General features: G+C 37.9%; 1 protein-coding gene across 6 annotated transcripts in view; it reads left to right on the top strand.

The window, feature by feature from the left end:
- pola1 (polymerase (DNA directed), alpha 1) overlaps nucleotides 1-22,894 on the top strand; it is a 92,303-nt gene that overhangs the window by 64,972 nt on the left and 4,437 nt on the right. For all 6 annotated transcript variants that reach the window (XM_028434159.1, XM_028434164.1, XM_028434163.1 and 3 more), the window contains one exon: nucleotides 7,757-7,853. In XM_028434159.1, the coding sequence (XP_028289960.1) occupies nucleotides 7,757-7,853 (97 nt within the window). The remainder of the gene's footprint in view (nucleotides 1-7,756; nucleotides 7,854-22,894) is intronic.

The following is a 22,894-nucleotide window of genomic DNA, read 5'->3' as shown; positions in this document are numbered from 1 at the left end:
CAAAAATGGGCTCAAATTGTTTAAAACAAGTTTGGATGAACTACGGCCGAATAGCACGTATTATGTTCAAGAGAATTCAGTCAAATGACTCGGTTCCACAGAGTAAAAAAAGGTTTCCGAGAGTCTCTTGACATCCGCTCATAGAATATCCATGTCAAATTACAGCCTGATTCAACGAGCATTAACGGAGGAGTAGTCATTTGTAAAATGGGGCCCTGGCGCCCCCGTGGTAATGGGCCCCATTGATATATATTGGTATGTGCCACTAGCCGTTGTAATATTTAACTCGCAAATAAATGGAAAATTGACTTTTGCATTTTTGTTTTTTTCTTTTGGGGCCCTTGTGGCCCCTTGGGGCTCCTCTGGGTTCCAAATCGAAAATCGGGCTCAGAGCGTTGATGCGTACACATCAATAGACTATACGTACTAAATTTCAGCCCAATCCGTTCACGAATAACAGAGGAGTAGTGATTTTAACTAGTGTACACAACAAGAGGAAGAAGAACAAAGTGAGGGGCATTTTGAGTCCGGTATCCCGGCCTAATAATAATATTTGTAGTTTCTTGAAGGCGTCTGGTGACCCCAAGGTTGAGAACCCCTGCTCTACATTTGCTACGTTTCATGGTAAAGGTTTTCCCTCTGCTTATCGCAATAGTTTTGACAGTATTTAAAACTCAAACCAGCTTCTTAGGCCACGGACAGAAGATCACGGAGATGATCTTCAGACTTCCACTTCCTGTTGGCATTAAAAAGCTTCCTCATAATCCAGACGTGCCCTCCCATTCGCAGATCTTTCTCAGGAGTCATTATGATTCATAGTGGGCTAACACGAACCGTTCACTATTAGGTAACACTGTTACCAGGATTAATAGCCCAGCAGCTTACATTTTTAATTGCTGCTAATTATGCTAAGTAGTTGAGAGGCTATTCGCGGCTGATGGAGCTGCGGTTGGATTGACTGCTCAAACAAGTGAAGGAGAAAAGGAGGAATAAACCTGTTTTTTAATTATTATTATTATTCTTGGCCAAAACCAAAAATGAGAAAACAAAGGTTAAAAACTGAAACACCGAAATAAATGATTATGTAACGTATTAGTCTTATTGCATTTATGGCTGTGAATGTGTACTAACGTCACTAAAATTAAAACTTTGCATTGTATAAATTAATATAAATGCTTCAAGGAATAAATCTATGAAAATATTTCTTTATTAAGCTATAGGAATCTGATCTCTCATTAAGACACAAAGTGAATTGAAGTTCTTGATGAAAATCAGCTTCTCTGCTTAAATTATTATCCAAGCATTTGCTGATATATCCTTCTTAAGTACAAGTACTGTTACTTGATTTAAATTGTACTCAAGTACAAGTAAGTCGTGCGTAAAATACTCGAGCACGAGTACCAAGTTCTGACGAACTACGGCTGAGCCGCAGAGCATCTCTACGCCGAATAGCATGTACCGCGTTCCTGAGAATTCAGTGAAATGACTCGGTTCCACCGAATAAAACAAATGAAAATGTGCACCATAAATTTGTAATCTACGTTGAATTGCCTTTGAAACAATATATCACACGACTGTGTTCTGATAAATCTCTTGACATTCGCTCATAGAATGTCCATGTGAAATTACAGCCCAATTCAACTAGCGTTAACGGAGGAGTAGTCATTAGAAAAATGGGGCCCCCTGGTGCCCCCGTGGCACATACGTAGTAATGGGCCCTATTCATGTATTGATATGTGTCAATGATTCGGTACCACCAACTTTCCCAATGTTTGGTTCACAAATAAATGAGAAAACAACTTTAATGGAATTTGCCTAAAAAATTGGGATGGGCCCCTATTTAAATTGTGAGAGGCATAATCTACATTGAATTACCTTTAAAACAATATATCACACGACTATGTTCCCATAAATTTGGAAAGTACCGGAAATGGGGGGTGGGCACCACCAAATAAATGGAAAATCAACTTGTTTTTTTTTTCTTTTGGGGCCCCAAATCAAAAATTGGGCTCCGAGCGTCGATAAGTACAGATTATAGCGACCACATTTCAGAGTAGTGATTTTAACTAATGTACACAAGAAGAAGAAGAAGAACAAAGTGAGGGTGTTTTAAGTCCGGTATCCTAAAAACTAGCTCAGTTCAATATTACTCAACCCCCCCCTCCCTAGCATACAGTAATATATAAACTTAAAAAGGAAGAGATCAAATCTTGCACAATAGGAACTTAAGTTATTTTCCACAAAGGCATCTGTATCAAATAAAAGCTTTGTCAAAATGTACAATTTTTTTTAATTTTTTTTTTTTTTTATAAATTGACACCAATAAAAAATTTAAATATCAGGCTCTAAGTATAGTTACAATTATGAACTCTAAAACTGAAAAAATTACCACGTTTAATCTGATTGGTCGACTATGATGTGATGCATTTGATTGTTGTCTGGTCATTTCATTTTTTATGTCGTTTCACAGTGTTTGTTAATCATTTTTAGAAAACAAAAAATTACTTTACTACTTTTAAAACGCAATTGAGTACAAGTAAAATTACTGATTAAGAAATACACTCAAAAAAAGTACAAGTATCCATAAAAGCAACTCAATTACAGTAATGTGAGTATTGTAAAAATGCACTTTTGGGCCATTTTTGTTGGCCGTCATTTTTTTGCATCACTAGTTATCGTTGTTATTATTATTATTATGAAGTTTTGGATCCATTGTGTTGCTCATTCTCCACCATTTAAACCAGCGTTTCCATTGACAACAGCAGCCAATCAGACCATGTGCTGTTGCTCTTTGTGTTTGCTGTGTACAGACACTTGTTGTGTGTTATTTGCAGCCGTTTCCTTTTTGCTGTTGTGTCTACGCTACTTTACCAGTTGTTGTTAGAGCTGCATCGTTCTCCCTCCTCCCTCCCCCCCTCCCTCTCTCTGGACACCAATTCAGAGCGTGATCTGATCTCCATGTAATGGGAGAGTAATAGGCACTCTGCCTTGATTGGTTGGTAATTTGGGGGAGTTATGCACAGGTGCAATTTGTAATATTTTCAGTAAATTAAATTTCTTTCTCTTCCTTTTCTCTCCACCAGGCCTGTCCTCTCCTCTCTCCACACGCACGCTTCCCTCCTCGCCCTCCTTTTCTTTCTTTTCACTTTCTCTCCCTCTTTAGCGTCTCACTCTCTCTTCGTCTCTCTTTTTCTCCCCTCGTTTTTATTGATGTACGCTTAGGCGCCCATTAGAGCTCCCTTTTTTCTTTTTTTTTCCCCCTCTAGTGGAAATTGCAGCATGTTAATTTTCACACAAATTACGGCAATAGCAGGTATCTCTATTTGATACATTATAGCGGGAGCAATCAGAGATAATTGAGTGCCTTTCAGAGGGAGACGGCTGCATTCACTGCCGGCTCAAAGCTGCCCCATTATCGCCTAATCGCTCTTTAAACACTGAATTTTTGCTGAACCAAAATTCCTGTCATAATTTTGCTTAAGTGTATTTGGAAATCACAGTCCTTTTGAGCGAGGATAATTGAAATCAAATCCCTTTCACTGGAGCTGACATTTCTACATTTCCCCCCAATTGAAATTAATTTTCAAAAATTGAGCATGAATATCTTCAAATAGCAGGCAATTATGCCTTTCAATGGGGAGAAATTACCGGCGCTGAATCGTTTGGAGGCTCGCGTCGGAGAGCACCAGTTAAACGCCTTTGTTTCCCGCCGTGTTTGCCTTGTAAAGATTTACATATATTGACTCATTATGGTGTCTTGTGAGGCTGATCGGCGTGCAATAACGCTCATGGCGTCTCAAAAAAAAAAAGCCTGAAGAGTTTTTTCGGTGCCGTTGTGTGGCCTCGCAGCTGAGGATAAGGGGGGTGGATGCATGTTTGTGTCCCTCCTCTCTCTCTCTCTTTTCTCTGCAGCTGCGAGGGAATCAGACGTAGTCGCATCAGACGAGCATCGAGGAACCTTCGCCTGTGTCACTTTCCTCTAATCCCCAGTTATCAGGCAGATCCCCCTAAAAGTCTTTCCACCCTCCATCAAATGGCTGCATTTTGTGTGTGTGTGTGTGTTTTTGTCGCCGTGCACCACTGCCCATTCCGCGTGCTTGTCCTTGAGCATGTGATTGTCAAAGAATAGATGATGACTGGTGTTTTTAAGAGTGAGGGGGGAAAGTCTTAAAGTGCTTTGTTTTATTGTGCGAGGCGTTTTCAGGAGGTGTTACGCTGTGTTTTGGATCAATTTAGTATGATTTAGCCTTTAATTCTCTTTTATTCTCCACATCCTGTCTGTGCACACACATCCCTGTGCATAGGATACACGTTATAAGGCAAGGCCGATTTATTTGTATAGCGTAATGGTTCCCAAACGGGTACGTGTTCCCCTGGGGGCACAGCAGCACATCGGAAAGATTTAATATCGAACTTAGAATCATCAGGAAATGTTCCTTGTTCCTTTTCAGGATTTTTTCTTTCTTTTTTTTTAATCACCTCAAGCTAACAGCGCTATTGCTCAATAAAATACTATATTTTCTTGTAGATTATTGAAATTAGTAAATTGATTTATTTCTTTGTCTCATTGTTTTTACGTTACCTTGTGTTTTTATTGGGTCAAATGGCACGTTGTGTTTTTATATATTATTATTATGTTGTCTATCTTTTATGCTTTATTTTGGCTTGTCTGTCTTTTATGCTCCCCATATTTTTGCCCTCTGAATCAGCCCTATTGGGGACAAATATAGTATAGTATATATTTTTATGCTGTAGAGGCAATTTTATCAGACTTCTGACAATAGAAGACCAAAATTAGCTACATTTTTACAAGAGACCGTATTTACAGGTACTTATATTTTTCCATATCACCCAACCTCCCAGAGGATCCTGACTGTTGCTCTGTTTATAATCTAGTTTCCATTGTTGTGACGCTGTCTTTAATTTTGTATTAATGTACCCCCTATAGCTGTCTTTCCATTACCCTTGGAAAGGTGCAAAATCTAAATAGCGCAATGAAAACTGGTTATGGAAATACCTGGATAAAAAAAAAAAACTCAAATATTGCAAAAAAGTTTTTGCGCTTTAATGAGGAGGAATTTCAGGCATTTCGATATTAAAATGTGTCGCAAAAGCTCAATTAAAACACTTTTTCTCACAAATACATGTCACAGGACGTGACGTATCTGGTCACATGACTACTTCTCTCCATGTTGACAAAAGAGGAGACCCAGACATTTCTCAGCATTAAACTTTAAAATGATTACTGCCACATTAGACGTGAAACAACAAAGGAATACGGAGTGTTATAAGGAGGTTCTGAGCAAAATCTCGCTGGATGAGATTTCACGGGAGTTATGAGGCTCCAAAACAACCGTCAATGGAAACGCCTTCAAAGCACAATTAAATACTTTTATTTTGCAAAATGTCTGTTCTCTATTGGAAACCCAGCTTGTGACAATTTGCGTACCCCACTTTGGGAACCTAGGCTTTAAATTATTAAAAAACTGCAACAGAAAACAAACTGTTTCAAAATCAATAAAAACATTGAAATCAACAGTAAAAACATTGAAATCAACAATAATGCATGCGTGTGTTAGGAATGAGGAGTGGGGTGTGAGGGAAAGAAGGGGTGCAAGGTGGGGGCTTTTAGGTAGTGGTGATGGGGGGGTCCAGCACTCCCTAGAGAGGCAATTTCACAGCTGGTTTGCTCCTCAGGCAGTCAGGCTGAAAATGCTGCAGATTTGTGGAGCAAATTGAAATGGTGTCAGTGCAGGAACAAAGCGCTGAGCTGAATGACGAGGTAGGTGTGCGTGTGCATACGTCTGTGTATGTGCGTGTGTGTGTAGCAGAGAAGGAGCGAGAGGTGGGGTTGAGGGGCTCCAAATTCAATAACAATCCTGTAACATTTTTACCACGCCTTTCAGACACCTGTCAGTCAATCAGCGAGAAGCCACTGACCCGCCTACAATCAGCAGCGCTTTGTGGGGACTCACATACGTGTGTGTGTGTGTGTGTGCTTGTTCAACCTTGGCAACCGTAACCGAGGCTCCATTATGGCATTATGGGATGTGCACGGTTTGGTTGTTGACTAGTAGGCAATGCATCAACGGTCAACAGCTGTGCATGCCATGTGGGCTGCCATAGACACACATTAAACACACACACACACACACACCTAATGGTTTGCATTTATCTTGCATTAGATACTCCTCACCACTTGATTACGCCACAGCAGTAAAAACTGAAATTACAATTACGCACATCCCCCGATTGGCAGGTATAATCTGCACACATGCACGGACGCGGCACACACGCACAGGAATAGTGGGGATCCTTCCTGGTGGTAATAATAAAGCACTCGGCACACACCTGATGGCAGTGTGGGGTCGGGGGCTTAGCGTGCCCTCTGCTGCGTGGCAGGGAAATGACGAGCCAATAACTGCAATTAAACATGCAGTATAATGGCTAATCAAATTGACAGCCTCGGCTGCTCGCATGCCTCTCTCACAATAGCTTATCACAACAAACTATTATGAGCGTGGGTGTTTTTAGGCCTGATCCCCCCTCTTCTTCTTTTCTTTCTGTATCTCCTCTCCTCTCGTTTCTTTTTTGTTTTCCTCCCGCCTGCTCATCCTCTCTCTCTCTCTCTTTCTCTCTCTCTCTCTCTCTCTCTCTCTCTCTCTCTCTCTCTCGCTCTCTCTCTCTCTCTCTCTCTCTCTCTCTGCCAGGCTGCTGTCGTCGTGTGGCTCCACTTAATTGCAGTACTGGAGATTAACAAAGCAAGCAAATTTGTTTTCCTGCTTCACTGTGTCACGCAGAGGAAAAGGGAGATGTTTTCACGGAGGTTTCAGCCATTCCGACTGGGTGTAGAAACTCTCCAGACTATTAAACCTGCTTTATTCCACTCTGCTTAAATAAGTAGGAATGTAATTAATGTTGTTCCGATACCCTTTTATTATACCGATGCCCAGTTGCTTAGTATCGGCCGATACCGATGCATGCCGATACTGCGGTGGTTAAAAAAAAATAAGATATGAGCTGTTTTTCGCAGAAAATCAGGTCCTCCAAATCGCCGCCATTTTGCTTTATGTGTAGAGACGTTTGTTGGTTTTTGGGCAACATGCAAACTTGGCTTTGTGATTGGTTCAGAGCGGGAGCTCTGAGCCAATAGCGATAGCTGGGCTCGGCATGCGCTGAACACGTAACATACGTGTTTCTGTGATTATGGCGGCAGTGAGAGTCCGGAGAGAGAAAAACACAAGGCGCAGCGTTTGAAGAACAGTTCGATGCTGTAAATGGTATCGCGCTAATGGTTAGTATTTGCCGAATCTCACGGTTCGGTATAATCACGGTAGTAACCTCACGGCACGATAATTATTGCGATTTTTGTAGGAAAGCTCACGGTTTTACAGGAAAACACACAGTTAGCATCACTGCTAACAATAACAAGAATGATGACCATTGAGAAACTGCATTATGGTACTTGTAGTTAACTCTGAAACGGTTCGCAAAAGCCAACCCAAAACTTGTGTTTTTTAGCGCGACGGCTCATTGTTTGATGCCGTGGCATAACCACAACACTATCCAGGCACTTGTCATACCGCGGTATTGTGATGTCATCAATACTGTGACGTTCTTAATAACTGATTTTATTCTCAACAGACTGAAAAAGACAGAATGTGCTATGTTGGTGGCGACTGTCCCCAACAGGAGCTTCTGTCTGACAATGAATTGTATCATTCAGTAGCTTTGTTTTTGTGTTTTCTCTTTACAGTATTCGGACAAGGCTCTCTACAACCAGCTCTGCTTCTACAGCTTCATCTTTGACTGGGAATACGCTGCTGCCAAAGTGCTGCAAGCAGACGAGAGAAGTAAGACTCAACACACATATTTCATTGTAACTACATCTACCACAATGCAATGCGTTGGTCCACAGGGATCAGCTTCCCCCACCACTACTTCAACAGATTATGTTTCCATTTAAGGTTGAGATCTATGACTGAAGTTATGTGGAAGTAGAAAATTATGATATAGAAAAAGAGAAATTCCAAAGTTAAATAAAATAAAACTTTTCCATGAACTTTATAAGCCTGCTAGATGCATTTGCTTGCAATATTGCAGCATCACAGTGAGCGTTGATGGTGATGCTTTGTGCTCGAGATCATTTTTCAGAAATGTTTTGATGCAGGGAAAAATTGACTTTTATTTTGAAAACCTTTATTATCATGCGTCGCGATGCAGAAAGTGGCTGAATCTGCATTGATGCAGTGACGTAACGTAATCGATTACAGCTTTGTGATGTTGCTTCTTGAGTTTCTGTTGCAAAGCATAAAAAAAAATACTTTCAGTAAAAGAAAATTATTAAAAATGCACCTTGTGTTTTAAAAGAGGATATCTGGATGAAACGGGATAACCCCGAGTTTTACTTCCTGTGCCAAGGTACGAGCTTCAGCATGTAGCCTCTTCTAATCTAATGGAGGACAAGAAGTGATGCTTTTATTTTGAAAAGGGGATGTTTGATTTTTTTTTTTTTTTTTTACTTGAAGAACAATTTTATGTTCCGCTCGCAATAGGACGGTTGAGTATGACTAGCACGCACACTTAAAAAATGTCCCCATATAGTATAAATCTGGGTAATAATTCCAGAAAGTTAATTTGTCATGTTTTTTGAATAACATGTTATGGTTTCATTCATTCAGACAACTTTTTTCAGCAAATTTACTTTGAAATTTACTTTGATCTCCTAACATGTTTCGACTGCCAACTGTCAGTCTTCCTCAGAGGGTGTCCGCTCAAGTTGGCAGTCAAAACATCACATTAGATTTTTCTAGAAAAAAGTTGTATGATATATATGAAAATAAACGAAACCTTAACATAGTATACATCCGGGTATTTCTCACGTACTCCGTCTTTTCATGCTATTTAATGTGAACGCACTACATACTCATTTTGACGTCAGACTTTCAACACAACCTCAGACTTCAAAGAAAGTTGGATGTGTGATAAATAGGTCAATATATTGGCAGTTATAAAGACGTGTGTAATTGTTTTAAAGTATGATTTTTGGCATCATACCCAAAAGTAAAGGTAATATGAATGTTAATCTGCAAGAAAAAGGTAAGGAAATATTATTTAACGGGTCAACAACATAAGCAGCAACGTTCAATTCAAAGTTGATGATTAATTGTGCCATAATGAAGAGATTAATAACAAACTAGGCAAGACCTGTATTGGAAAAAAATGGCGAAAAGAATTGTTCATGTGAAAGACATCTTAGTGTGTGAATTTTGTTGTTGAGTAATGTCCCTTTATGTTTTTCTTTTTTACTAATTAAATTGAAAGTAATAATGCAGGAAAAACAGAAGACTGACCTTGACCTTAAATATGACCTTGCGTGAAGGTCAAGGTCACATATTGAAAGGAAATGTTGTTCAGTGTGACGTCATCAACTTTGATCCCTACGATCTTTTTACTGGTAGGTCGTACAGCCTCGGTTCATCGAAATAAAATACTCCACTTGAGATGAGCTTTTCGTAAATCTAAGCATCGAATTTGTACGATAAATATTCATAGAGATAATGGAAATTTGACATTGCCCCCATGAGATGACGTGTCATTAGTGCTGCATTAATAGCCTAGGAGGAATTCCACGACAAAGGAGTTGCAGAAGAAAAATAATAATAACTCCAATGAAAACAATGTATTTGGCAATTTTCAGTTACCAAATACAATTATTAATTTCTTAGCAGCGTAGAGTGAATTTCTAAAGTTTGTTGTTGGTTGCATTATTTATTAACTTTTGCCTTGTATTCTGCTTCTTTTGCTGTTTTTTTGTCAATTCTCTGCCCCCCCCCCCCCCCCCCCCCCCCCCCCCCCCCCACACACACACACACACACACACACACACACACACACACACGAACACACCCCCCTCCCCTCGTCCCTCGCTATTTCAGCTGAAATAAAGTTAGCCAGGCTGCTGTTAAAAAAAAAAAAAAAAATGAATTTTAATGTCCTAACAATTCTTCCACACAAATACACATACAACATGGCATTAGCAATCAATGTCTGAACATAAACCTTTTACCCAGGCTGCACTTAAAATATTCACCAATGATGTGGCACGCACACACACACGCTCACACACAGTAGCACCCAGGCGTTGGATATTGGGATGAGGGGTGGGGTGGGGGGGGGTTAAGGACATTCAGCTCCTCGAGTCGACAGCCCTAATTTAGGAGACGGATTCAATCACACACACATACAGAATGCAAAACGCTCCAATCACTGGGAGAAAGAAGGAAAGAGCCCTCCATCGCTCTCTCCCTCTACCACTACCCTCACTGTCCATCTCTGCTGCTCTTTCCCCCTCTCTCTCTCCCTCTCTTTCCTCCCTCTCTCTCCCTCTCTTGGACAGGCACTCGTTTGGCTGTGTTGATTGAAAACAGGTTTTAGATTTGGGGAAATGATAGGGGGAGTAATGGGCGCGCTGACGAAAGGATAGCCCTTCTCCCATAATGGGACATGGAGCGTATATTTCCCCCCTTGGGCTCAAATAGACGCTACTCTGGCGGTCCGGGCACACTCGGTAGGCGTCAGCCACGAGGCCTCTTTACCCATAGTTCTCCCTGATTGATGTCACTTGATTAGAAAGGGGGCCGCCGGGCTGAGTGATTTATTTATTTGATTAAATGTGTATGTATGTTGTGCAGGTTTAAGCGCGCCTCAACCCGAGCGAGGCGAGCAGCGAAGGAGTGAGACAGCAGAGTTAAATATAACGTGTAATCAACAGATGACCACTCAGACGATGAAGGGAGCTGAAATAGGGGGATTGGGCCACTGCAGAAGAGGGGTGGGGGGGTGCACTAACATGATTATAGCCTTCGTTTTTTTGCTTTCCTTTATTTCTGTCTCCGAATCATTGCCAATCAATTCTTGGAATTCAGATCTCCTCCTTTCTTTATATTGCCGCGTCGTACTGAGTTTGACTCCTTTTCGCCTCAAACGCGCCAGTACTTTATTTTTCCTTTCATCATAATGACAATACGCCAACTGTGCAGCAGCTCTGAGTCTTCATATTTAAGACGTTGGACAGCAATTATATGTGTTGTGGTGGTTTAGATGAATGAGACGGAGTCCAGCTTTAGGGTTGCTGGTCAGATGTGGACACAAGGTTTATTATGACCAAGGGTTTTGGGGGAACAGACCGGTCTGGGATAAGGTCTCTCTCTAGTGATTCTGTAAAGACCATCATAATAATGGCTTTGATTTACAGAAACCATGATTCAGTCATACCAGGTGGTAAGCTACAATGGGACATACTGACAGAAGCGTGTCTGCCATTTTGCGCCCACGGCCCTTCTGACCGTCACCAACATTCATACCCATTCATACGAGACAACGTGGGTAAACTGCCTTGCCCAAGACAGCGGGATTTAAACCACAACCCACTCTACCACTGAGCGATGGTTGAGCTGGGTATCATGGCCAGTTTTCTGAATCAATTTGATTGCGATGAATAAGGTTCTGAATCGATTAATCACGATTAGTATTGATTGATAGATATTAGACTTAAATTTAGGTGGCTTAGCCAGCAGAGCTTTTTCTGCATCCGCCATGTTTGCACTAAATGCGCTTTCGTGTTGCACAGGTGCAGTAGTCGTCATAAACACGAGCCTATAGTGAGAGACTACTGGGGTTAGAGTAAAAAAATCTGTTTTTTCTTTTACTCAGTTCTAATCGTGACATGCTCTCAGGTCAAACTTTGCGGTCAGATTTAGGCTTGACAGGGAAGAGGACACGCCCCTTGCCTTGCATAGTCCCGTGGGCTGCACCAATGAAACAACCAGGGTTCTGATGAATGGGAATGGGACAGGTCAATCAAAGCGCAGAGCTTAGTTGGTAGAAAAATATCAAAGGTCACAGACCGAGAGTGAAGTGGCCCAAAGCTGCAGATAGGAGAGAGAGGGAAATAGTTATGGGACGCAAGCTCAGGCTTGATCACCCTATAGCTGGCCACCTTTGATGAGGTTGATGATGTGTCCTAAAATGTACACCTTTCCCATATCTGAGACATGGCTCCCATGCCACTCTCAAATGGTAAACCTCATGTTGACTACCATCTTTTGGCACAAAAGACGGTTTAACATCACGTCCTGTGTTTAATGATTATAATGTTTTTAACTTAATCTTATTCAATTAATGAAATAATGCTGATATCTGGTAATAAAAGTACCAAGCAGTTGCATTTCTGACGATGACGTTTGTTTCCTCGAAATCATAGATATTCAACACACACGTGCTAGTGCTGTCCTGAAGAACACACACACAAACATGCTGCTATAAAATATAGGTTGAAGGTGTTAGCCCTCAGTCCTGGAGCAATAATACCCCATATTACTGCATTACACACCCAGGGGCCACACTGCTTAGATTACAGGGAGGAGACATACGATGCCATACACCCAATTCTACTGTGTATCTGTGATCTCTGTGGGAGGATCACAAATTGATGTATGAATCCAGTTATGAACAGTCTGAAGATTGTCTCCTTGATCTTCTGTCCGTGGCCTGAGGAGAATGTTTGTGTTTTTGGGGCCTAAAAACTATCTAACTTATTAATGCGTCTATCAACAATGGTGAAAAGAAGACAGAAAATGGCTTTATCCAGTCAAACTGTTTTTAACAAGAATTATGTGACGAATCATTTCTCTAGTCTTTATCCAACAACCTTTAGCATAAAAAGTAGCAAATGTAGATGGCATAGAGCAGTGGTTCTCTTTGAACCCATTTTTGATCATTTTTACAATTTTTCTGCAACTACAACCAAACTTGCCGCATTTAAACCTATTTTCACTTTTTCTTGCCATATTTTTACTCCTTTTAATGCATTTTTACTACATTAATCCCATTTTTGCCACATTTTTTCCACCTTCAACACATTTCTGGCACTTATAAACCCTTTCCAACACTTTTCCACCTAATGTCATGTTATCAATCAATCTTTTATCAATCAATCTTTATTTGTATAGCGCCAAATCATAACCAATGGTATCTCAAGGCACTTTACAGTAGAGCAGTCTTAGGGACGGACTCTTCATTTTATGGATACACACATATGCATATATACGTATATACACATACATATGTATCCCACACCCAACATGAATTCATCATGTTATGTCAGTTTCAACCTCTTTTCACCATTTGTCATGCTTATTTTTGCCAGTTCAACAACATTCAAGATTTGTCATACCCATTATTTGGCAATTTAAACTAATTGTTCCTACTTTTTAAATTACATTTGGGCACTGGGAGGGGGTCGCCAGATGCCTTCAAGAAATAAAGAATATTTTTGCAAATTTTTACCCTTTTTTTTGTAACTACACCAATCTTGCCATATTTTTTGCCTATTTTCATCATTTTTTCTTGCCATATTTTTGCTCCTTTAAATGCATTTTTGCTGCATTACTCCTATTTTCCACTTTTTCAGCACTTATAAACCCTTTCCACCTAATGTTGCACATGTTGACCACTTATTGTCACTTTTAACCTCTTTTCACCATATTTCTTCCTTATTTTTGCCAATTTAACCACATTCACGATTTTTCACGCCCAATAAACTAATTGTTCTTTCTTTTTTCTGCCATTTTTAAGCCAATATTGAAACTTTGAACCCCCCTTTTTTTTTTATCACTTTTTCTGTCTATTTTTGGCTTTTGGCTAACTTTTAACCAATTTTTGTGGTTTTTTTAAAATTCAGTTTCACCACCTTTTCTGCCATTTTTGGCCATTTTTAACCCAAGGGGGACATTGATAGTTTTATTTCTCTTCTGTTAGCCCCGCCCACACCTCAACCTATACAGCATAATACTGAAGACATTTGGTACTTTCTTTTATTATTGGTCTTTTGTCACCAGCTTTGATGCTTGTGTGCACACCACAGGGACATTTATTTCCATGCTTTTTTTTGTTGTTGCATTTGTCGTATAATTCACGATAACACCTGTTGCAAGACATGGTTTTTATTATTCCTCCATGTTTGGTGCATTCACTGAGGCCTGAAGCTTTTGTTATTCACAAGTGTAGCTGCTGGTCATATATAATAAAGCACATTAAAGCTAAGTAGATTCACATAGAAACGTGGAGTGAATGCGGGGTGCATTGGGACTACGTGTGTGCGTTTGTATTCACACGCTGGTCTTATCCATGATTCTACACGCCTGATTGCTGCGACGGAGTAAAACATGGAGGTAATTTCATCCGCGGTGGGAGATCTCTAATAGATCTCACACACACACACACACATATATTTATATACACACACACACTGTCACTATTCTATAAGGTGAAAGTAATGGATTACAAGTACTCGCGTTACTGTAAATGAGTTGCTTTTATAGGTACTTGTACTTTTTTTAGTATATTTTTTAAATCAGTAATTTTACTTGTCCTTAAGTACGTTTTAAAAGAAGTAATTTGTTTCATTTCTACACCCAACGATTGCTGAATAAATTATTATTTTCTGGTTTTAAAATGATCAACAGACATTATGAAACTAAACGCTGAAAGACGGTTATTTTCTCAGTTTTTAGAGTTCATATATGTGTGTATATATACAGTATATGTATACATACTGTATATACTCAGTATTTTTTATTTTGAATTGAATTAGTGTTATTTTATGTATTTTTTAAATTGTATATTTTGACAAACCTTTGATTATATACAGATGCCTTTGTGAAAAATAAATTCAGATTTTTGTCTCTTCCTTTTGAAGTTTATACATGGGGGGGATGAAAGTAACTAGTAACTTTTACTTTAAGCACTATTTAATTACTACTTTGTACTTGTACTTGAGTACAATTTCAATCATGTAACAGTACGTCTACTTGAGTAGAATATATCAGTACTTTTTACACATCTGGAATGATGGATTTGTAAAAAAAAAAAAAAGATTTGCCAACAAAACTGTCATTACTTTTTTTTTTTTTAATGCTGGTTTTGTTTACGAATCAAAAATTAGTTTTCATGAAACTATACATTTTGTTTACATTTCCTAAAGTTTTGGATTTCAGGCGACCTCACATGGGGTCCCAACCCCAAGGTTGAAAAACACCGATTTAGTGGCTCCTGAATAGATGTGAGGTGGGACCAAGACTGACACGTTATTTATTAATTTCCTCTCATTCTCTCTCTCTCTTTCTCAAATATCCCCTGTAGTGCCATCGCGTACCCCTAGAACAGAGGTAGCCAACTATTATCACAGCAGGGCCGAAAAAAATGTGTTTGTTTGATCAGAGGGTCACATGTTCAACATTCATGTCAGCATTTAGAATAATGAGTGATCTGAGCATTATTACAGGAAAGAACAAAGATTTTCTGCAGTAATTTTGTGTTTTTTTCCTCTCATTCTGTGTATGTTTGTTGTTGTCTTGCTCATTGTGAGGCATTTTGTGCATTTCTGTTGTCCTTTTGTTTATTTGTCTTGTTTTTTGGAGTCATATTGTGTATTTCTGTTGTTGTTTTGCTTGTTTGTTAGTACTGTGGGTCATTTTTCATGTTTTTCTTGTCTTTTTGTGTACTTTTGTTGTCATTTTCTGTAATTTTCTATATTTTTCTGAGTAATTTTCTGTATTACTGTTGTCATTTTGTTCATTTTGTAGTAGTTTTGTGTGTGTTTTTGGAATATTTTCTGTGTTTTTCTTTTGTCTTTTACTCTATTATTCTGCAATGTTGTAATTCTTTGTATTTTAATGTGTTCTTGCTTTTGTTTTGTGTATTTTTCTGTCATTTTGTACATTTACTTTGGGGGCCGCCAGCATCCTATGTCTGCCCTAGGGGTACACGTACCTTCATTTGAGAAACACTGATCTAGATAAACAAATAAATAAATGAAAAGCCAAACCGTCCGTTCCTTTGTTGGGAACATCTCGTATCAATGACTTTTCCATAATTTCACGTCACTTTTCCTCCCTCTTTTCTTTGATCATGTTTTCTCTGCCTGTTGCCTTTCACTTCCCTTTATTACCCCCCCCCCCCCGTTCTCTCCCCCTCCCCCAGGTCTTTTTCTTGAGTGTGGGGCTGTATGATTGCGCGTGAGCAATAATGTAATTTTGCTGCATTGATAAAATATAAATTGTCCTTGAGCTGCGCCTTTTCTTTAATGATCCATTTACCGGCAGCATCCTTCGCTACTCCAGCTCCTCTTCCTCTCCTCTTCCTCTCCTTCTCATATCCCCCTCCTCCTCCTCCTCTGTTCTTTCTCTCTCTCCCCTCATTTTCCGCTTTCCGGCGACACAAAGCGAGGTGGCAAAAATCCGCGACGGGTGCGATTGTCAAATCAATTATTCATTCTGTGCAATTACACTCACACACACAGAAGTTTCCAGCGTGCTCCGAGTGGTGATTAAATTAACTAGCGTACTATTCCAGCTGCCCGTCGCCACCAGCCCATTAGAATATTCATGGAGGCAGGCCGACAGGGAATGGCCGATCTCCATTAACTTCATCACGCTCACTTAATTACAGGCTTGTTATTGTATTTACACCTAGTTAGAGCGTGCAGAGCCTCCATCTACGCTCAGGGGCCCAGAACCTACGGGCGTGTGCACGTGTGTGTGTTTGTTAGAGCAAAGATAACCTCAGGGTAGGGGTCACTTACATCTTTCAATTATTCATGTTCAATTACAATTCAATTATGATTACGGTAACTAACATTTTTCACAATTACAAATAAAGTGTAATTCTAATTTTTCCTCTGAAAGTCGATTGCGTTCTCAATTATTAAAGTTCAATTACAGTTTTACTAATTTTTTATTTATATAGTGTTGTGATGATGCGTGTACAAGGACGGTCCCGATACAACTCTTTATTTATTTATTTATTTATTTATTTATTTATTTTCACTTCCGATATCGATCCGATACGATGCCAGCACAAATCATACATACTTTTATTTCTTATTTTGTAGTGCGGAATGTTAGAAAAGGCTTGATTATTTAAAAAAAAAAAAAAAAAAAAACATTTATTATAAACTAATGGATTAAATTAAATTAACCTTTTAGAATAATAATATTTTATGATTGAATAAAATAAATTCAAAAATAAAATAAGATATTGAAAAAATAAATCCAAAAAAACTATATTTATTATATCAGAGGTTTTAGATGCAGTCCGATAAAATCCTATATTCGTTTTCTGGCTGATATCGGACCGATATACGGGACACCCCTAGTGTGTACGATGTTGTTTTAGCATCTTTACATTTATATTTCAGTGTATTGATTATAATATCTTGTGTTAAAGCCTAACTAGGGACAAGAGTTGGAATTTAGCATTAGCTACAATAAAAACTCTTTGTACAAAACATTAGTTACATTCACAGTATTGTTATTCTTTGTATCATCTCTATTAAAAAAAAATCATTTGTATCCTGACTAGGGGTGTAACTAAAAAGTTAACTCAAGGTATGAATAAAAATTTTTAAAATGACAAATTGATTGCCGAAGTTTGAGTTTTGCTTCACAAATAAAGAATGAAAACAATTTTTGTTTGTTTTATTTCTCATTTTTGTAACAAATATTTTGTAAACTGCATCGTGGACCGGCCAAAATAAATAAAAAATGCAGTTTAAAAATGTTTAATAACCACCTGTAACTTTAATAAGGAGAGAGAGATAATAATAATGATGATAATAATAATACATTTTATATTAAAAAAAGCGACTCAAACACTTTACAGATTTAAAACAACAACAGCAAATACAGTGATTAAAACAAAGACATAAATCAGAAAAAAGAAGTTAAAGTTGCTCAAATTAAGCAGTGTTATTATTTATCACAGGGGTTCTCTACTGGTCTCACCCTGGGACCCACATTTTTTTTAATTCAACCAACCAAATTTATTCTATAACTTCATTCTATTTCTAAAATAGCTATTGAAAACACACATACGTAATATTTTTTAAAACATAATTATATATTTTCCTGTGTAACATGCATTTCACAGCATGACTCAAAAGAAAAGTTTCTTTCAAAATAAGACAAGTCCAACATGAGAGACATTAATTATTAATTTATTTTTGACCAGCTGTCTGCGACCCACCCAGTACAAGTCCGAGACCCACCAGTTGAGAATCACTGATTTATGATGTTCTACATCAGGGGTGTCAAACTCATTTTAGTTCAATACGAACCAGTTTCACCAAAGTGGGCCAGACCAGAAAAATCCATGTTTTTGTGGAAGAAAAAACACAAATTCAAACTAATTCTAGAATGTTCAGCAATTAGTAAAAAATCTTTGACTTTGCAACTCATTTTCTTGAAATTTGTAATGTAATTTGCCAGAATTCTGTAGGATATTTTTGAGGATTTTCCAGCTTTTAAAAAATATTTGCAATTTAATATCACTGTAAATAATGTAGTGTTGCATCCCCCATCTATATTATCTAGGGGTGTCCCGATCCGTTATTGATATCGGATATCGGTCCGATATTAGCCAGAAAACGAATATCGGATTTTATCGAACTGCATCTAAATTCTCCGATATAAGCGCTCCGATACGTTTTTGTTGTTTTTGTCCCCGCCCCTCAGTTGTTCCCATCATATACTGACAGTAAAAAATTACTGAAGTGAACTTTAATCATTGACTATTGTTCTTTGTTTGAATAGCATCATTTAATCAAACATTTTTTTAACATTCCACACTACAAAATAAGTCATAAAAGTATGTATGATTTGTGCTGATATTGTATCGGATCAATATCGGCCATTACTCAAGGCTGCAATATCGGTATCGTATCGGAAGTGAAAAAGTTGTATCGGGACATCCCTAATATTATCTACAACTTATGTGGTCATTTACAAAAAGTGCTGTTTTTGCTGTAATTTCAACTTTGAACAAAATCTTCCTGCGGGCCAGACTAGATGATCTGGTGGGCTGAAGTCGGCCCACGGGCCTTGAGTTTGACATAAGTGTTCTATGTGATATCTGATACTACACTGGATACATGTGTTTTAATATGAGATACACTTTAACATGGAGGAATACACAGTGTGTCAGTTGTAAATCACTAACTTAGACAACAGGTAGGAGCATCAAAAGGATAAATAAGGATTAAAAACAGTCCAACAATGTAGATTATGGCATTAAGAGTCTCTAACAATGTAACTCCGCCTTCGCTGAATACATACACAACCGCTAACACCTAAGTCTTCACACCCTGGCATTACCACCTGTATGAGTGTGAAGATTCACTCACAGGTAGTGCAAAAACTTAATGTGAAACATATTTTATTAATTGTTAACTACATATGTGTGTAAGCCAGACATAGGGCAACTAGCGGCCCGGGGGCCACATTCGGCCCTAGGTCGAATAATATGCGGCCCCCAAACTAAATGTACAAAATGACACGAAAATACACAAAGCAAGAGCAAGAAAACATTAAAAAACAAAGTAATTACAACATTGCAGGAAAATTCAGTGAAAGACAAGAGATGAAACACACAAAATACACCAAAAACACACAAAACTACTACAAAAATGAACAAAACGACAAAGGTAATGCGCAAATTTACTCAGAATAATATCCAAAATCATGGAAAATGACAACTAATAACAAGAAAAACACAAAAAAATAACTCGGCAAACCCACAGTACTAGCAAACATGCAAAACAACAACAGAAATACACAAAAATTACTTCAAAAAATGCAAAATGACAGCACAAATACAGAAAAGGACTACAGAAATGCACCAAATGCTTCACAACAAGCAAAACAACAACAAACATACACAGAATGAGAGAAAAACACACAAAATGACGATAAAAACTCTTTGTTCTTTGCTGTAATAATGCTCACATCACTCATTATTCTAAATGCTGACAAGAATGTTGATCATGTGACCCTCTGATCAAACAAACACATTTTTGTGGTCCTGCTGTAATAGTTGCCTACCTCTGATGTAAGCCAGAGAACTGTTTTGCGTTGTAATTGACATTTCTAATAGAATTTATAAGGTTATTACAATTACAAAGTCAATTATCAATTATGCAGTTACAGCAGATTTTTTAATTTCCAATGTCGACTAAAAAAAAATACGCCAAAATTATGGCGTATCCCTTTTCTCTGCTTCTGTACCAAAATACCTTCATTTATTTTAGTATAACAGGGTTCCCACCAATCCTTAAAAATTCTTAAAAGGCTTTAAATCTAAAAATAAAGCCTAAGTTGTCATTAAAATGTCTTAAATCAATGTTTCAAAAGTCTTACATTTTAACACAAGTATGATTTTATGATTGTAATTAGTCTCACATTTCAAAATAAATGATACATTTTTTATATATATATATATATAAACAACATGAAAAAATGTATGTCGTTAGTCATTGTTTTATAGATTTCTGGCTATTTTTCTAGTCATCTTGTTTTTTTGAAGTGATTTTTATTATTTTTAGTCTTTTTTTGTGTGTATTTTACTGTCATTTTGTGTATTTTTGTGTGTTTACTTTGGGGGTCACCAGTTGCACGTCTGCGCTAAACACTGGAAATAAATGTACCCTACTATGTAATTGATGTGGCAGTTTTTCCCCCATACATGTTTACTGTGAAGTTGGTCTTAAATTTCATTTTAAATGGCAGTAAAAAATCTTGAATTTAATTTGACTGAAGCTGTAGGAACTGTGTACAAGGACGCTGGTGATCACTGTTTTTCTTTATATCTGGATGTCATCATACCCCACTGTTCTAAATAAATAAATAAAAAAAAGAATGATTAAATATAATTGTAATGTGAGACACTAAGCGTCACTAACCAGACAAACTTCCCGTCGGTGACCTCCTCCTTTCGTCCCATTTCTCCCTCTTCCTTACCTTCCCACTAACACCACCTCTCCCTCCCTCTTTATGGTGGGGGGAGGCTATTTATTTGAACGCCCACTCTTGCAGCGAGGTCTGCCTCTCTGTGACTCTTAAATCATTCTTTTATCCACTCGCCGCTCAGTGATTGAGGTGGAGAAAAGAAGGAATGAGGATGAGAAGAGGAAAAGGAGAGGAGGGGCAGAATTATTTTCTCCTACCTTTACCGAAATGATGACATGATTGCTTTCGCTTGATCATGCATCATCACAACCCCCCGCCCCCCACCCCCCACCCCCGTATTCTCCCTCCATCCTCTGCTGACATAAGGGTGTAAGGACAAAATCGATTTTCGATATATAGCAATATTTCACCGTGCGATTATCGCATCCATCCCAAAAAAATGTCCGAAATGATTTTTTTTAGTCATGTTTTGTAATGAAAAACCCGTTTATTTGCGCTAACATGAGCATAGCACGTAAACGCCCAGTCACTCAGTGTCAGTGAACCTTTAAGAACTTAACAATAATCTGATTAAACTTGTTTTTTAAATGTAATTTGACAGTTTGATAAACATACCACTTGTTTTTTTTTATCTTAATACTTGAATTACAGTTAGTTAACATTCACTTGTTCTATATCGCCGAAAAAAATCGATTCGGCGATATATCGCAATATTTCATTGGAAGTTTATTGCACTTTATTTTCATAAAACACACGTTTAAGGATGTATGTGGTTACTTTTTATTTATTTATTTTAAGATTTTAAGAACTTAACAGAATCAGAATTTGTTGTAGAAGCAAAATATAAATAATTAGTATTTCATACCATTATGTACTTGTGAAGGTGAAATTTGTATTTATTGATTTTTGCGATATTTTCCTGCGCGATTAACGTATCCATCCACAAAATGTTGATTATTTTTTAATCTTGTTTTTAAAGGAAATGCATTTAATTGCGCTAACATTAGCATAGCACGTAAACGCCCGGTCACTAGATGTCAGTGAACGCATCATCAGACTTTGGTAAATTACGTCACTCCTCAATGCATTTTATCTGGAAGTTTGTTTCACTTTATTTTCTCAAAACTTACTTTTTTTTTTAAAGAATGTAAGAACTTAACAGAATCTGGTGTAGGAGAAAAAAGTTCAACTTTTTAAAGACATAATTTGACAGTTTGATAAACATACGACTTGTTTTTGATATTTGTTCTTGAATTACAGTTAGTTACCATTTACCTGTTGTAATAAATTGTATTTCATATGATTTTGTACTTGTAAAGGTGAAATTTGTATTGATTGACATAGCGATATATCGCAATATTTCACCGTGCGATTATCGTATCCATCCAAAGCGCTAACATCTGCATAGCACGTAAACACCTGGTCACTAGGTGTCAGTGAACGCACCATCAGACCTTGTGAAACTACCTCTCTCCACAATGCATTTTTTTTTTCATGAAACGCACTGAACACTTTTATAGATGTAAGAATTTAACAGAATCTGTTGTAGAAGCAAAAGTGAAACTTTTTTTTAAATGTAATTTGACAGTTTGATAAACATACGACTTTGTTTTTGATATTTGTTACTTGAATTACAGTTAACATTTACTTGTTTTTGCAAGATTACAAAAATTCAATAAAATGTATTTCATATGATTTTGTACTTGTAAAGGTGAAATTTGTAATTCTTGATATTGCGACATATATTATATTGTTTAGTATCGATATATATCGTATCGCCCGATTCGCGGCAAAGCACACCCCTAGATTATATCTGTTAATCGTGTTCTTTTTTTTTATGATATCGTTTAAAAATCTTTTGTCGTCTTCTTGGCACATGTTTGTGTGTGTGTGAGACTACTGTGCACTGTGTGTCTAACCTTTGTTCCCTTGGGCACTCATTGGGCTGGTATTTATCCAGCAGCCTCCTTAATGTAGCCCTACAGGAAGCACGAGGCTGGTAGATGGAGAGGATAGTTGGACCATATGGACACTTTGTGTGTTCATACATTGTAAACGTGCACATTACACACTCAACTCCTGACATTTCT

The sequence above is a fragment of the Gouania willdenowi genome, chromosome 20, assembly GCF_900634775.1.
Source record: "Gouania willdenowi chromosome 20, fGouWil2.1, whole genome shotgun sequence".
Lineage (NCBI taxonomy): Eukaryota > Metazoa > Chordata > Actinopteri > Blenniiformes > Gobiesocidae > Gouania > Gouania willdenowi.
The sequence above is the reverse complement of the archived record's forward strand: the minus strand, read 5'-3'. Positions and strand labels throughout refer to the sequence as shown.